Below are 14689 nucleotides of genomic sequence, written 5' to 3'. Positions count from 1 at the left end.
AACATATTCACTCAAATAAGTGGGAAACTTGCTCCATGGTTTATGTGCTGCGTTGGGTTAAGAACACTATTAAATGGTTTTAGTCTATGAGACTATAACACCAAATGCCCGCAGCGCTATGAAAATTAATGCTCAAAACAACTCTGCACAGATGTTAAGTTAGGTTGGTTTACAGGGCTTTGTAGCAAAATTTGGTGATTTAAGCACTGCACGGAAGTCCTCTCAAAGTCGCATTTTTTTTTTTTTTTTTTTATGTGACTAGACGTGTTTCACAGTTTTCTGAACACGACAATGAAGCTTCCCATCAGGATCTCTAAACACATGAAGATTTCAGTTAAAGTAGTTTTCCATCGTCCCAGCAGCAACACTGTCATCTCCATTTTTGACTTCCATCAAATGGGCTTGACCCACTCTTGGAAGCATTCTTGAGCACCACCAACATGAGCGAACAATCCACTGCATGTGTAAGTTGACACTGGACGGTCATTAGACAGCAGCTCGTGAACACGTCAGATCAAAATTATGATTGTAATAAATTCTAACAAGAATTTTTATAGCTGCACCGTTGTAATTCTTTACAATCTCGCTTTGCGCCAAACTTGTGCTTGTAATCGAGTCAGTGTATGACACTACACCTTGACCAATCCCCTATGGTGGGTACGTGCCAACAACGTGCCGGATGTAGTGGTATCCATGGTTGTTGGACCCCCTTTTTTTTTTTTTTTTTTGCTTGGTGTGTATGAAGACACAGGTCTCCTTGAGACCTTGAGAGTAATGAGGTATGTGTTCTTGTTTTCCAGCCAACTAGGCTAGAATATCGGCAACTGTGCTGAGCAGGTTCTCCACGAGTCTATTCCTTTCTTTCGTTTGATTATTGAAAAAAATAATCACTACCACTCTTACCTATGGCCTGAAAGATGGCCAGATACAATGTAGGTTCAAGTGAGCAGATTTTGAGACTCCACTGATACGTGCCCACAAGAAAGCTCCATCCTGTCCTGACCACTGAGGTTTTCCTTCCTCCATGGGTGTTCACGTCTGACAAAGGCAGCAGGGGGCAGGCCTTCAGCTGCTTGACAACTTTCTCTAGCATAGGTACTTTCATTGCGGTCAAGTGCATCACATGGAATCTGATACACCAATTAAGGCTCCTTATCGTCAAAGGATGCACTTGTTGAGGCATGGACCTTCGTTTCTTCGTGTGCAGAAACTGGAAGCAAAATAAAAATAAATTTAGTAATGACACCGTCTTTGCAAGTAGCAAACATCAATAAATGAACCAAGTGCTGGAATGAGCACATTTTCAAAACTACGCACAGTAAGGCTTTTCTCTCTGCAAGTAGTCATTGCTGTGCCTCTTACCCAAAGCTAATTAAGCCGAACGGTTGTACTTATTCATAAGCTGTTAGGCTGCGTCCACGGTGCCATGACTGTCACGACAGTGTGTGGGTGCACGACGCGACCGACCCTTCACGAATAAAACGCTTAGTAATAACCTCAAGTGTAATCACTGTCGCACCTGCAGAAGTCAAGGGCACATTGATTAAACGCTCCACCTGCACAAGTACTATCCCTCAAGCCAACAGTTCGGCCACACTGCTTACAAGAGCCGGCACCCTATTAACGCCGGTGAGCAATTCACAAGCACCGCTTTCAGTGGTCCGGCGAGACATAGTTGCGATTGTGCACGCGACTGGAAAGCCGCCGAAGGAAAGATAAAACTTTTGAGAAATGCACAAAACTTTTTATTTTCAAACGTGATGCACAAGACGAACGCTTCACACTTGAAGTACGCCGGTCGAGTAGACAAGCTTGACTTGTTCACCAAACAGTTTTTATAATACACAAACGGAGCCGTCCTGCAGCTCCAAATGAAAACAGTCCACACGTCCACACCTAAAGGGTTTCATATCACAGTCCTCATTTCTTCCCGACGTCGCCGCTAGCACCTTCGTGCTTGATAGCAATGGGAATGGGCTTGGCCTCCTCTTTCTTGGGGACGTTCTTGCGCGGTGCCTCCAAGGCAAGGAGCCCATTCGGCTTGAGGTGGCACTTCACGGACAGGGGATCCACATCTTCAGGCAGCACGTAGCGGCGCGTGAACTCGCGTTTCACGTAACAACCGCGGTCGTCCGACTTCTCTTCGTGCTTACCATGGATGACGACGCTGTTGTCTTGCGTCTTGACGGTGATCTCCTCCGGAGTGAAGTGCCGAGTGTCCACTTGAATAGCGAACTTGTCCGGGGTGCAGGCAACAGATGTGCCCTGCTGGGCAGGACAAACGCTTCCTGACGACTGCTGGTGACGGGGCTGGATATAAAACCGCTGGTGGTAGTAAGGGGGATCGAACAGCTCACCGTCCAGGAAAGAACCGCCGAAGTCGTCGTCCAAGAAGCGTCTCATCAGGTCAGCGGGGCCCCAGGAGCCGCGGTTCAGCAGTGGGAACAGAGCCATTATGCTCAAGTTGAACCTTTGCAAACTTTTGTGCACAGAAATTGCAGCAGTTGGAGAGCCAGCTGAATCTGAAACGCCCGCACTCCGCCGCTCCTTTTTAAACCCTGCGTTTGTTTACGAAACAGCGTTCGAGAAAGTGCGAGAAACAGAACAGCTTCCGTGATGCGATTGGTCTGCTTGTGTCACGTGGGGCATCTGCTCTCGCGGTAGTGGGCGCGTCGAGAGGTCAGCTGGCGAGAAATTTGGGGATTGTTCTCGAAAGTTCGTTGTATGCGTCGTGCGTTCGTGTATGGTATTTTCATGTATGCGCGTACCTCTGCTCTGTATTTTCGCAAAAAATAAGGTGCTCACGGCTTCTGCGTACCCGAACATGGCCATGTGGGTTGAATCCTTGGTAAAAGTCTCAATTCTTTTTCCAGCCGTATCGTCCAAGGAGGTATCATACCTCCTTGGACGATAGGACGCAGATTTCGTACTGAGGTTGCAAGATACATTATGTGAGGAGCTTCCGTTTTCGTTTGAGTAAATGCTGCTGCAGTTAGGCGATAGGCGATCGAAACAGAAATGCAACGCGCGGATCATATATTCAACTCTGAACTGCGATGTGCCGCTGTGAAATAAGTTTGTTTTTATTATTATTATTTAATTCGTATTGTACAAGGTTAAGCGTGAAGGGATATTTTGTGTAGTTTAGTTCTAGCATATCGTACAACTGCATGCAAGGTCGCATATAGCATATCGTACAACTGCATGCAACAAAGGTTTGTTGGACGGTTGCGTGAGTACTGTGCAAAATGAATAAAATGAAAAGAAAAAAAAAACTGACGCTAATGAAGGCTGTTGTGGCTGTAGGAAGAAGGAAAAGAAAATGCTCGGGCCTGCTCTGTAGCTGAGCCACCTCCGCTGCCTCGTGCGGACAGAAGAGAGAAAGTAGAGAAGAAAGAACAAGCGAAAAGAAAAGACGCGCGCCGCAACGGCCGTGGTGGGAGGTGGTGAAGGGTGGCTGTTCCAGGCCCTACGGGGCTGGGACTGGTAGGTCAACGCCGCTTGCGGCGGGGTCTAGCCTGCCACCGAATTTTTCTGTTGTAGGCCGTCGTTGCAAATGAAGGCTTTGAACCATATGCTTTGCGTACTACGTACTTACGTTTGTCATTGCATGGTGTTCTCATATCCGTGTTGTCTCAGCTGTATACAGCCGCGACCGCTTCAGTTGCTTTACGAAACAGCTTCAGACTACAGTGCAACAGATGCTACACACACGTTTTCACTTTCTAAGCTGAGCTGAATGAAATAATTAAAATATGTGCCAAATGCATAGTATACATGCTAGTAATTATAACTGGGTAGCAGTTAAGTGGCAAATAAAAGTTGGTAAGGAAATTAAGGATGGGACGCTATGTTGGCTTGATAAATTACACTAGTAATTTCACTTCATCTATTGGATCTTAATGACATCTGCACACATCATATAAAGAGACAAACATCAGAGTGGCGGAGCAGACAACAAAACAGAACAGACCACTGGAAAGGAAACAACAAAGTCTGCAATCATAACAAAGGCACTGTTGCAAAATCGTGAATGAAAACTAATATGCCACACAACATATATATAAAGCAGAAAGAAATGCAGTGAAAGAAACCGTTGCGGTGCAGTGGGAAAAGCAATGTTTTAATAGCACCGCTTTTATCAACACCTTGTGGTCAGAACTTGGTGTCATGCTCTGTGTTATTGGGATATGAATTTCTATTTCTGCATGAGGGAGGAACAAGATGCCTTTTATGCATATGCTAGCTGTGGGATGACTATGTATGATAACTAAAAGAATGTTCCTACATGAGGAATGGATTTGGAGCACATGTCAGCTAGAATTCTGTGAACTTATAGTTAGAGAAAGCGTGCCAAGACTGTATGCTGGAATTTGAGAGACACAGACTTAATTTGCCTTGACACATGGCAATTGTTTTTTTCAGTGGGATAAAATAATTCACTCCGATTATTTAAAACTTCTAAGTCACTGCAAAAAATACAGCTTTTTAAGAAATGGCAGATAGTAGTGCCCAGTTCTATAGAGAATTTGTGGTCAGAAAGGTTTTTTCTAAACTCTGCGCAGTTTAGAAAAAAAAAAAAAAAAAAAAGGGCTAAGGAAAGCAGTTCAGTATTGAATACTGGCACAGTTTAACCTTTTTTACTGCGACTGAAACCAAAAATAATATGCAATATTATTATACCCATATTTTTGTGATTGTATTCCAGGAAAAAGCCAGCACGGCACAAAGTATACCCATGCTTCAGTTCTGAGCATTATTTGATTGGCTCTCAGTGTTCACAGTGTTCACTGCAAAGACTCCAGCTCTCAGAATGGAATAGGGATCAGAAGCCTCTGTCAGATTCTACAGGAATGCTATTGGGAATGGTGAACCTGTAAACGTCTTGCGCATCTCACAAATAAAGTACCATATGGTTTGGTTTGTGGGGTTTAACGTCCCAAAGCAACTCGCACTATGAGAGAAATTTCGACCACCAGGGGTTCTTTAATGTGCACTGACATTGCATAGCACACGTGCATTTTGCTTTCCGCCTCCATCGAAAAGCGGCCCACCACGGCCAGAATCTGATCCCGTGTTCCTGGGCACAGAAGTCAAGCACCCTAACCACAGCACCACCATGAGAGGGGCGGGCATAATTAAAATACCATATTGATATATAGCATTGGTTATGCATAGTACAGGACATTTGATGCAGTATGTGTCATCATTGCTGTTGATTAGCCTACAAGTAAAAATAAAATGCAGTCACGAAGTTGTTACTCCATTACTGTTTATTACCTTTTTTGAGCACCCAACAGCAAAAAGAAAAAAACTGATTTTTAAATTTAAAAATGCTACCGAGCTTCCACTTCTCCTCCTTTTCTTCCTGCTACTGGATTCTAGCTCGTGACATTAACACTGAATGAAAAAGCTCACGGCCACGGGGATCTGAGCACAAAAATGTAACTGTCATGCTGCATTGTACTTACCTTGCAAGAATGCTTGATAGCAACAACTCTGGTATTTCATTTCTTAAACTTTCCGAGCTTAATTATGAAGCAGAGTATATTGTTACAGCTTCTAACAGCATGCCCCCTGAAAGTCATGAACCTAAGTGGATCACAGTATCATAGTGAAATTTCTCCATGAATTTGTGCATACATATTTGCTCTGCTAGCTGGCATATTGCAATATGAGGAAGCTTAAATTTGCATACTTTATGACATTTAAATGTGTGCCAAAGTGCTAGCTAGTCTTATAAATGCATCTCTGCAACACAGTTCGATTCTGTGTAACATGTTAGAGGCTGTCTGCTAGCTTATGTGTGTAAAACATTTTTGGGGCAGTTTTTTCCTGGTTAAGCTTCAGCTAGTGGTACCTTAAAATGGTTATATAACCTGTGAGAATCTTCATATTGGCACGTGATTGTGACCTCAAACTGCATTGTTTGCCATCACTAAAAAGAATTGTGCCTGTTGTCAGGCACATGTGCGTTAACATCACGTCCCTTAATTACCTTCAATGCTCTCTTTTCAAGCAGTATGACATATATAAAAAGCGTATAGAAGGAATTAATCAAATGCACATTATGTTTGGGGTTAAATATATACTAAACAGTTGAAAATGCAAATAGGATGCGCACTGAGACTCCAAGGTAAACATACATTTATTCTTTAGGTTCTTAATACTGATGCAATTGTAAGTGCATGGGTATGTGAATACGTATGCTGTTCCACTATAAACTGGAGATAGTTACTATGATACTTCGAAAATCATCACACTGGGTAATGTCCACAGCTAATTACAATTGAAAAACGTATCAGGCGAAAAAAAAAAAAAAAAAACGAAGAAAAAATGACCAGAATACAAGGACAGAACTTTGTTCACTTGCACTACTCTGAATTGCTGCTGCTGTCATTTTCATCCCTGCTCATCAAACTGGAGACTTCAAGCTCATTGTTAGAGCTAATGAGCACCAGCTACTGTGTACTCTATGCCCCTAGCACCTATTCCTGCTCTTGGTGTTTTACCCAAGGCAGATTTTTACAGGATATATGCTCATGGCCTCAATATGACAACTTCACTACTGCATGCTTACTTCAAAAATAACCTTAACTTGTGAATTTCGCAGTCATGTGCTCGCAGTGCTAACATGTATTCTAGCTGAGAATGATTCTTCGTGTTTTGACAGTCTCTTTCTGTCATCGCACTTATTGTTGCGCATCCAGAATATTAATATCCACCTGACAGTGCAGTGGGTAATGGTGTACAGCGCATGCATATATATCAGTGTTAACAAGCAAAATGGCCATTGCTGAGATACTGCATGATGGTTCTTACAATACAATCCATGCTAAATGCAAGGACAATTGCTATTGCAAATGATAGTGTAGATGGCAATGGTAATGATGAAGGCAGAAAACTAATTAAGTACTCTGGTGCAGAGTTGCATTTCATCTAGACTCCAAACAATGAAGGAGCAGTCATCATCTCTAATTATATTGAGCCGCCCTTGCTGATCCTTGTTTGCGTATATGCATTTAGCTACTCACTAAATATTTTACTTCCTAATTTGTGTGCCAATTGTTTTACACATACTCATTAGTATACAAGTAGTCGTAAGATGCCATATTATGTGAAAAGCCAGCCAAGCAGGTATAGACCTTTGCATCGGGCGAGGAGGGCGAGAAGGATGTCAAAACACCTCCTCTCTGGGCTCTTGCAAACCGGTTCAGCTGTCGCTTCCATCATACTGACATCAGGCACAAATAACAGCCCAGCGAACAATTTTCTGACACCCAGGGGGCCCTCGTTGCAAAGGTCTATAAAGCCTTGCTTTAAGCAAGTCGTACAAACGTGCCTCCATGGCCCTTTATGAGGAAAATGACTTTCAATTAGACTGCCGTCCGCTGACGACATGGTGTGTTTATCCTTGCCACCCTTTTAGTTGCACTTTCTGTTAAGATGGTGCATCTCACCAAATGCTTTGTAAATAATTTATACATATAGCTGTAACCGCATGCTTTACATACCATGTATGAAAAGAAAAATGCATTTGTGGCTCAGGGGTAGTGTATCCGACTCGGTATCAGAGTTCTGGGTTCTGTTAGTTCCCCTATCACCTTAATTCCCATTTTTTGCTCACAACTCCGACAACGCTGATTCTGGATTTTCTGGAAAGTGGCACGACTAATGCTGCTGCACTGAAAGAAAGTCGCATGATGTCTCACTGAAGAAATCTGGAGGCTTCCCAAATGACATTTTATGTGAAGGACATTTGTGTGCATTGTTTTTGGAAAGCTTTAATGCCATCTGGATGTTGATCTATTTCCAAAGGATATGCACTTTGCAAATATCGAAGGGGAGTTATATCCAGGGCTTAAAGTCAAGGGGGTCTCAGGGGGTCTGAGACTCCTCTGCGCTCGAATATTGTATAAGGACTGCATGAATATGGAGCAAGCTGCGACCTTTCAACTTCTTTTCATTTCTTCGCTGTTGTTCTGGCAATTTTTCAGTAAGTTTTAATAAGAAACCATTAACACGTTTTCTAAAACGTTAGAAAAAGAAAAATGATTTCTCCCTTTAAATTTTTATAAAATGATGTGCGAGGCAGGCCACCAGGCGCTACCTCTCTCCTTCTTTATTTCCCTTTCCACCTGTGCTCGAACCACTAGAGACCCCCTCCTATGTATCCAGACTTTAAGCACTGGTTATATCCTTCGAGACTTAACAATTTTGGCTGTCTGTATACCATGTTGTACATTTAAATATATGCATTTCAAAAACCATATAAAAAAAGCAGATCAAGAAGTGTGAAATCTTAACTTCCTGCTTTTTTTTTTTGTAATTCAAAAATTAAATTGTAATGAGAGCATGTCATTATTGCAGTTCCCCGACACTCGTACTACCAAATGTATAAAGCAAATTTTTAATGCCAAAATACTGTTTCCAAGTGAGTGTAACTTGATATTAGGAGTGATAGTGCTTTCTTTTTTATATTTATCTGAAGGGAGTACCTCTGCACATCTAGTTTTCGATCAGTTTCAAGACATGCGTGATGTCTTTCCTCCTTTTTATCTTGTTTTGTGCTTCTTATGACAAGCTATAACCATTGTTTCAGTGTGGTGGACACAGAAGCATGACAAAGTTTTTATTTCCCAAATATTACATGTGCCAATACTATTAGTACCATATGCTGCTGAAGTCACCATAGTTGGTATCATAACAACGCCAATGCATCTTGACCCTTCTATGTGAGGCGCCTTCAGACACCAATAGGACATCGGAGCTGTATATATTTATTTGCACGAGTGGAGATGGAAGTCTCATCGTGAACCACAGAAGACCGAAAATTCATAGCTTTCACAATTCCAGTCTATAGAGATACTGGGCAGACTGAGAACTTGTGACTGCCACAAGCATTTCTTAACTTATTTCATCGGTCTTTTACACCAACATTTGCTTTCTTATGACATCATGAGACCACGTTACACAGCTGAGTTGGCAGGTATAGGGCACAGTGGCACACTCGACAACAGCTGCACTTGGTGGTATGCAAATATGTTCAGACAGCTCCCCATACAAGGTTGGAATAAAGCCAGAATCAACACCGCGCATGCCTAGAGCACTGGAAAATTCGTGCAAGCAGCGAGGGCGATTATGAAAGTATGCCGCTGCTGTTTCAGCCACTGCACAAGCCCATCATATGCAGCAAGCAGCAGTGACAGAAGAGCAGAAGCAGGCCGAGTAGACTTAGGACTTCAATTCTGCCACATTCTCAGTGCATAATGTAGTTCCACGTATCCCCTTAGGTCAGGAACCCTTAAACAATTTTGTTGGGTCCCAAAAGTTTTGTACACTGATTTGTAAACCGGTCTTTGTTGCAAACATTTCAAGCCTTTAAGAAATATATTTTTCTGCAAGGAGTTGCAAAAGTGCATACCTACTTTTCCTGTGCTGCCTTCCACGTCTTAACATCGGGTGCCATCAATGCCCCAGGCTTGAACACCTATATGAGGGCTAACTTCATTTTTTGGGGCGGTCACAAAAGAATAGTACATCGATATTTCATTAATGCAATGAGCTGCATTAATTCTCGTTTCTCCTTCATTCCTTTCATTGTCCGTCCCACATGTGTCCAGCTCACTGCCTTCTCTTCCTATCTGATGACATAGGCTTAGACTCCTTAGCAACAAGCCAGTGAAATTAAATTAAAGAACGCATTCACAAAGCAAGGTTTTTTTTCTTTTTTTTTGAACATGTATGCTTTTAAAGGTTTAAACATGCTCTGCCTCAACGCCTTCTGTCAGATGTTCTGTGAGAAATGGGATGTCAAGTTAGTTGACCAACCAAACCATGTGGGGAGGCCTTTCCTCTTTTAGTGTCTGGGAAGTAGTCACTGAATTTGTTCCACACAGCCTCAGCTGCAGCACATTAATGGCACTCATCCCCTTGGCCTTCAACAGCGAAGGTGCGGGGGACAAAGGGTAACATACCATTACATGGCCATTGCACGAAACAGCTTTTGCATCTAAGGCACAAAATGTGTACAAAAAGCAGAATCACTAGCACAGTTGCCACTACACCTGCTAAATTATTTATTTAAACACACTTTTAGTGTTAAAAGCAATCATTTGATTGAGTGAGAAAACTAATGAAAGAATTACATCAGCACATAAATGAATAATGCTTAAGATTTGGAAGTGAACTCATATGGGCTGGGCAAGTGGTCATTGTCTTTGCACAAATATATACTGCAGTCTCACTCCATGACTGCAGTTTACCATCTCATTCTTTTCATGGCTTTGTCGCATTTTTAAGTAGGATTGCTGTTTCTGATAAGCACATTCCACTTCAGGCTATCGGATAGTCAACCTATTTCTTCGCTAGCTTTCTAGCCACTTAACTCTCCTCCACATTTCCACAAATGCAGCTCGGACAGTTATGTGCCGAAGTATTGAAAAGGCTGTTGAAATTCAGTACATATGAAAAGGGCTGCTAGCAGCAGCAAGAGGACAAACAAAACTAACACACGGCAGTATATCTCATCTACTCTGGGATTGCCCTGCTTTTTCTACTGGACACTCCGAGATTTAACCCTACCGCCTGAACTATCATTCCCTTCTAGGAACTGACGCTAACACACAAATGATATTTGCCAAGTATGGCTCCCTTAGTGGCCTGGTCAGAGCAATGTGATTTGAGTGACGACCTGTGCAAACACTGAAGATTCTCTTCGTTACCCCAGTCCATGGCCATGAGCCTTCCTATTTAATAAAGGGTTTTCAACTCAACTCAATTTTTAACTCACTTATAAATACAAAAAGCTCACGGATAACAAAGTATCACCCAATTCGTGATCCACCCTGCCCCTGCCGTAGTCGCTCAGGGATTTATGGCACTTGGCTACAGAGCTGGGAAACAAAGTTTGATTTCAACCATGGCGACCCTGTTTTGAAGGATGCGAAACGCAATGCACCCACGCACTGTCCAATATCAGTGCACACTAAATAAGCCTAGATCGTCAAAATTACCTGCAGCTTTCAACTACAGCCTCCCCTTAGTTTGAGTTACTTTCGGACATGAAACTCCAAAAACCAACCAAGTACTTGGCATGTCTGCAGTGTCATGGATATCAGGCAACAGCCATGGATACACAGGCTTCTTACCTTTAGATGGCTGGGGACATGAGCAATTATTAGAGCCAAAGTCTACCAGCCAAACACACAAATGTAATCAACTGTTTCTAATTGGCCCAGGCTGTGTTCCTGAAAGTTCCGCTGTCTAACTGCAATAAATATGAGCCACACATTATGTAGCCAAGAATCAGAATCGAGACATGCATGTATTGTAGAACATGAGCATAGCTGATAGATCACCCACAAAAACATTCAGTTCTTCATATAGGAGCTATTAAGAGCAGAGTTAGTCATTTCCTTTGCCCAGCCATAGCCAGTAATTAGAACTAGTCGGCTGTGGATCAATACTTGCTTATAACCAACTAGTTTATTCACCATAGCTACAGTGAACTTCAGTTATTTGTCTGAACAAGGATTTGTCACGCGCACCATTTTGTTATTAACTACTTCTACAGGACGTGGCTAGGTCATCTCAGAAGGTACCATACGTGACAAAGCACTTGCATTTGACAAATCACACACCACCAACCACAGCCCAATTCCCGTTCCGGACCGTTTTCTCATGCTGCTTTTAAGTCATTTGTATATGTCATCCTAAAAATGGTTCTAAACTCTGGCCTTGCCTTACCTTCATTATCAAACAAAGGACAATTCCAACCAAAGCACAACCTTCATTCAACTCTTCTTCATATTCTCCACTTCTCAGAGCCACCACTCAGCTTCCTCTTTATGTTGCTAAGCTTGGCTGCACGTACTACAATCTACAATCGTACGGCATCCATCATGTACTACCATACGACGCGTTTGCTGCTACCTATTTACCCAGCAAGTATTTGCATTAACCGCGGTTGTAACGAATCCCCTAAAAAAACTGCACATAGTACCACACGTACATTCTATGGTCGAACACAGTCTGCAGCGTACACAAACTGCATGACCGCCAATGATAAAACGCAAGGTAAAGAAAAGTCACAAATCACAAACCTCTTTATTGCTAGATGTGATGTAGCATATGCACAGTATGATCGCTCGCTTCATGATGAGGTGATCAGAAAGACTAGCTGCTTCGCAGTCCTAAAAACACAACTGAGCTGTCCTGCAGCTCAACGACAACACTTTAAAACATGGCTTCAAACGTCCACCCGGCGTCTTCATTTCTTCTTCCCGGAGTCGCCGCTAGCACCTTCGTGCTTGATAGCAATGGGAATGGGCTTGGCCTCCTCTTTCTTGGGAGCGTTCTTGCGCGGTGCTTCCAAGGCCAGGAGCCCGTTGGGTTTCAGGTGGCACTTGACGGACTCTGGATCAACATCCTCGGGCAGAACATACCGGCGAGTGAACTCACGTTTCACGTAGCAGCCGCGGTCGTCCGACTTCTCTTCGTGCTTGCCGTGGATGGAGACGCAGTTGCCCTGCGTCTTGACGGTGATCTCCTCCGGGGTGAAGTGCCGGGTGTCCACTTGAATGGCGAATTTGTCTGAAGTGCAAGCGACGGCATTTCCCTGCTGTGCGGGACAGACGCAGTTTGATGCCTGGTCGTGACGCGGCTGGATGTAGAACCGCTGGTTGTAGAACGGAGAGTCGAGCAGCTCGCTGTCAAAAAACGAACCGCCGAAGTCGTCGTCGAAGAAGCGCCTCACCAGGTCCGTAGGAGCCCAGGAGCCACGGTTGAGAAGCGGGAACAGTGCCATGATGCTCGAGTTGAACCGCTTGAAACCTTCACAAGCTTTCACCGAGTACAGAACTCGCAGAAATCTGAATCTGAAGAGCTCGCACTCTGCCGCTCCTTTTTAAACCCCTCGTTTGTTTACGAAATGAGGTTCGAGAAAATGCGAGAAACAGGGCAGCTTCCGTGATGCGATTGGTCGGCCTGCATCACGTGGCGTGTCTGCTCTCGCGGTATTGGCGCATCGCGAGACCAGCTGGCGCGAAATTTGGAGATTGTTCTCGAAAGTTCGTTGTACGCGTCGTGCGTTCTTGCATGGTATATATATGTGTGCGCGTGCCTCTGCTGCATTTTCGCGAAAAAAGAAAAGCTGTTGACGCTTTCTGTCCTTTCTGCGCACCCGAATGTGGCCATGTAGCCCGAATCCTTCGGTAAAATTTCAATTTCCTTTCCAGCCGTTTCTGAAATACATGCTAACGATATGCGTATAGAGGTATAGCGAATTTCGTCAGTCGCTTATCATGCATTTCATCAGGTGTTATACTGCAGATTTCGCATTGCGGCAAAATTTACTACTACTGCGAGCTACGTTATGTGACGTGAGCGTTCGTTTTCGCTTGGGTAGACGCTGCATGACGTATTCAGACAAGATTCAGAAAAAATGATTAAACGGCCACAAAATAAGGTTTTACACCAAATATTATATATTGTGTTTTACAAACTACATTAATCAGTGTATATCATTCATGTAGTCTGAATCTGTTGGTTTCTTCCTTGACCCTTGTCTTTTTGCGCGGTTTCAAAATGAATTCTAATTCAATTGCTTCGCTTGAAACTGCTTGCTGTATATATTACTGCATCATTTGACACTGCAACAGATGCTAACTAGTATATATACATGGTTTCACTTTCAAGCTGATCTGAATAAGTGAAAAATGTCTAGCAATTACGTAGCAAGTGTCAAATGCAGATAGTAACAGCCAGGTGCAGGAATGCCAGTTAAGGATGGGAGGTAAGGTCGGTATAGAAGGCTTGATAAATTGAACAGCATAGTAATTTTGCCTCATCTATCACATCTTAAAGACATCCACACATACCATGCAAACAAAGAGACCTACATTAGAGCTTGCAGACAAACTGGAAGCAACAAAACACCAAAGACAGACCACTGGAAGTGGAACATTGGAACAGTCTACAATAGTACCAAAGGTAACAGTATGAAACAGGTTGCAAAAACGTGAATGTAAATTGATATCATACTACTCTAAAGCAAAACAATAGAGAGAAAGGGACTTATGTGGAGCACTGGGAAAAGGCATATTATAATTGCATGGTTTTAATCACATCTTGCAATCAAAACTTGCTGCTCATAAGGGAATGAATATCTCTTACTGCACGGTGAAAGAACAAACCTCGAAATGTGGCCTTTATGCATATATGCTAGCTGTGGGATGACTATATGATAACCGACAATGTTCCTACATGGGAGGGGTGGTTTAGGAGCACACATCAGCTGGAATTCTATGAAATTAAAATGTAGTAGGAGAAAACATGCCAAGATTGTATGCTGCAATTTGAGATGGGAGAGACAAACTTTTCCTTGACACAAGGCAGTGTTTTTTTAAGTCACTGAAAGCAATACAGCTTTACAAGAGATGGCAGGATAGTAAACCATCACTGCCAAGTTTAGAAGAAAATTTGCGGTTAGAAAGGTTAGTTTTGAAGAAAAAAAAGTGTACTAGGGACAGCAGTTGAATATTAGCATGGTTTAATGATTTGCACTGCAATTGAGATGAAAGGCTCATATATGCAACACTATTAAAGCCCATCTTTTTATGTCTCTATTCCACAAAAAAGCTAGTACGTAACAAAATATATACATGCTTCAGTTCCGAGCATTTTCTCA

At 42.9% G+C, this 14689-nt stretch overlaps 2 protein-coding genes across 2 annotated transcripts; both read right to left on the bottom strand.

Annotated features, from left to right (window-relative positions):
• Positions 1-1722: 1722 nt before the first annotated feature.
• On the bottom strand, positions 1723-2572 carry LOC146181393 (alpha-crystallin A chain-like). The gene has a single exon (XM_084576440.1). The coding sequence runs from the start codon at positions 2452-2454 to the stop codon at positions 1921-1923; it is 534 nt and encodes a 177-aa protein (XP_084432566.1). The 5' UTR covers positions 2455-2572; the 3' UTR covers positions 1723-1920.
• Positions 2573-12089: 9517 nt separating this feature from the next.
• On the bottom strand, positions 12090-12920 carry LOC146181392 (alpha-crystallin A chain-like). Its single transcript, XM_084576437.1, has one exon. It carries the CDS (start codon positions 12806-12808, stop codon positions 12272-12274), a length of 537 nt encoding a protein of 178 aa, XP_084432563.1. The 5' UTR covers positions 12809-12920; the 3' UTR covers positions 12090-12271.
• Positions 12921-14689: the final 1769 nt, after the last annotated feature.

Source organism: Amblyomma maculatum, chromosome 8 (genome assembly GCF_055883805.1).
Source record: "Amblyomma maculatum isolate TAMU_Amacu chromosome 8, ASM5588380v1, whole genome shotgun sequence".
In the NCBI taxonomy this organism is placed as follows: Eukaryota; Metazoa; Arthropoda; class Arachnida; order Ixodida; family Ixodidae; genus Amblyomma; species Amblyomma maculatum.
Note: the sequence above shows the minus strand (reverse complement) of the source record. Positions and strands in the feature narration are given on the sequence as shown.

Coding starts and splice junctions, on each gene's coding strand:
- LOC146181393 (XM_084576440.1), bottom strand. CDS start 2,454: ATGGCTCTGTTCCCACTGCTGAACCGCGGCTCCTGGGGCCCCGCTGAC.
- LOC146181392 (XM_084576437.1), bottom strand. CDS start 12,808: ATGGCACTGTTCCCGCTTCTCAACCGTGGCTCCTGGGCTCCTACGGAC.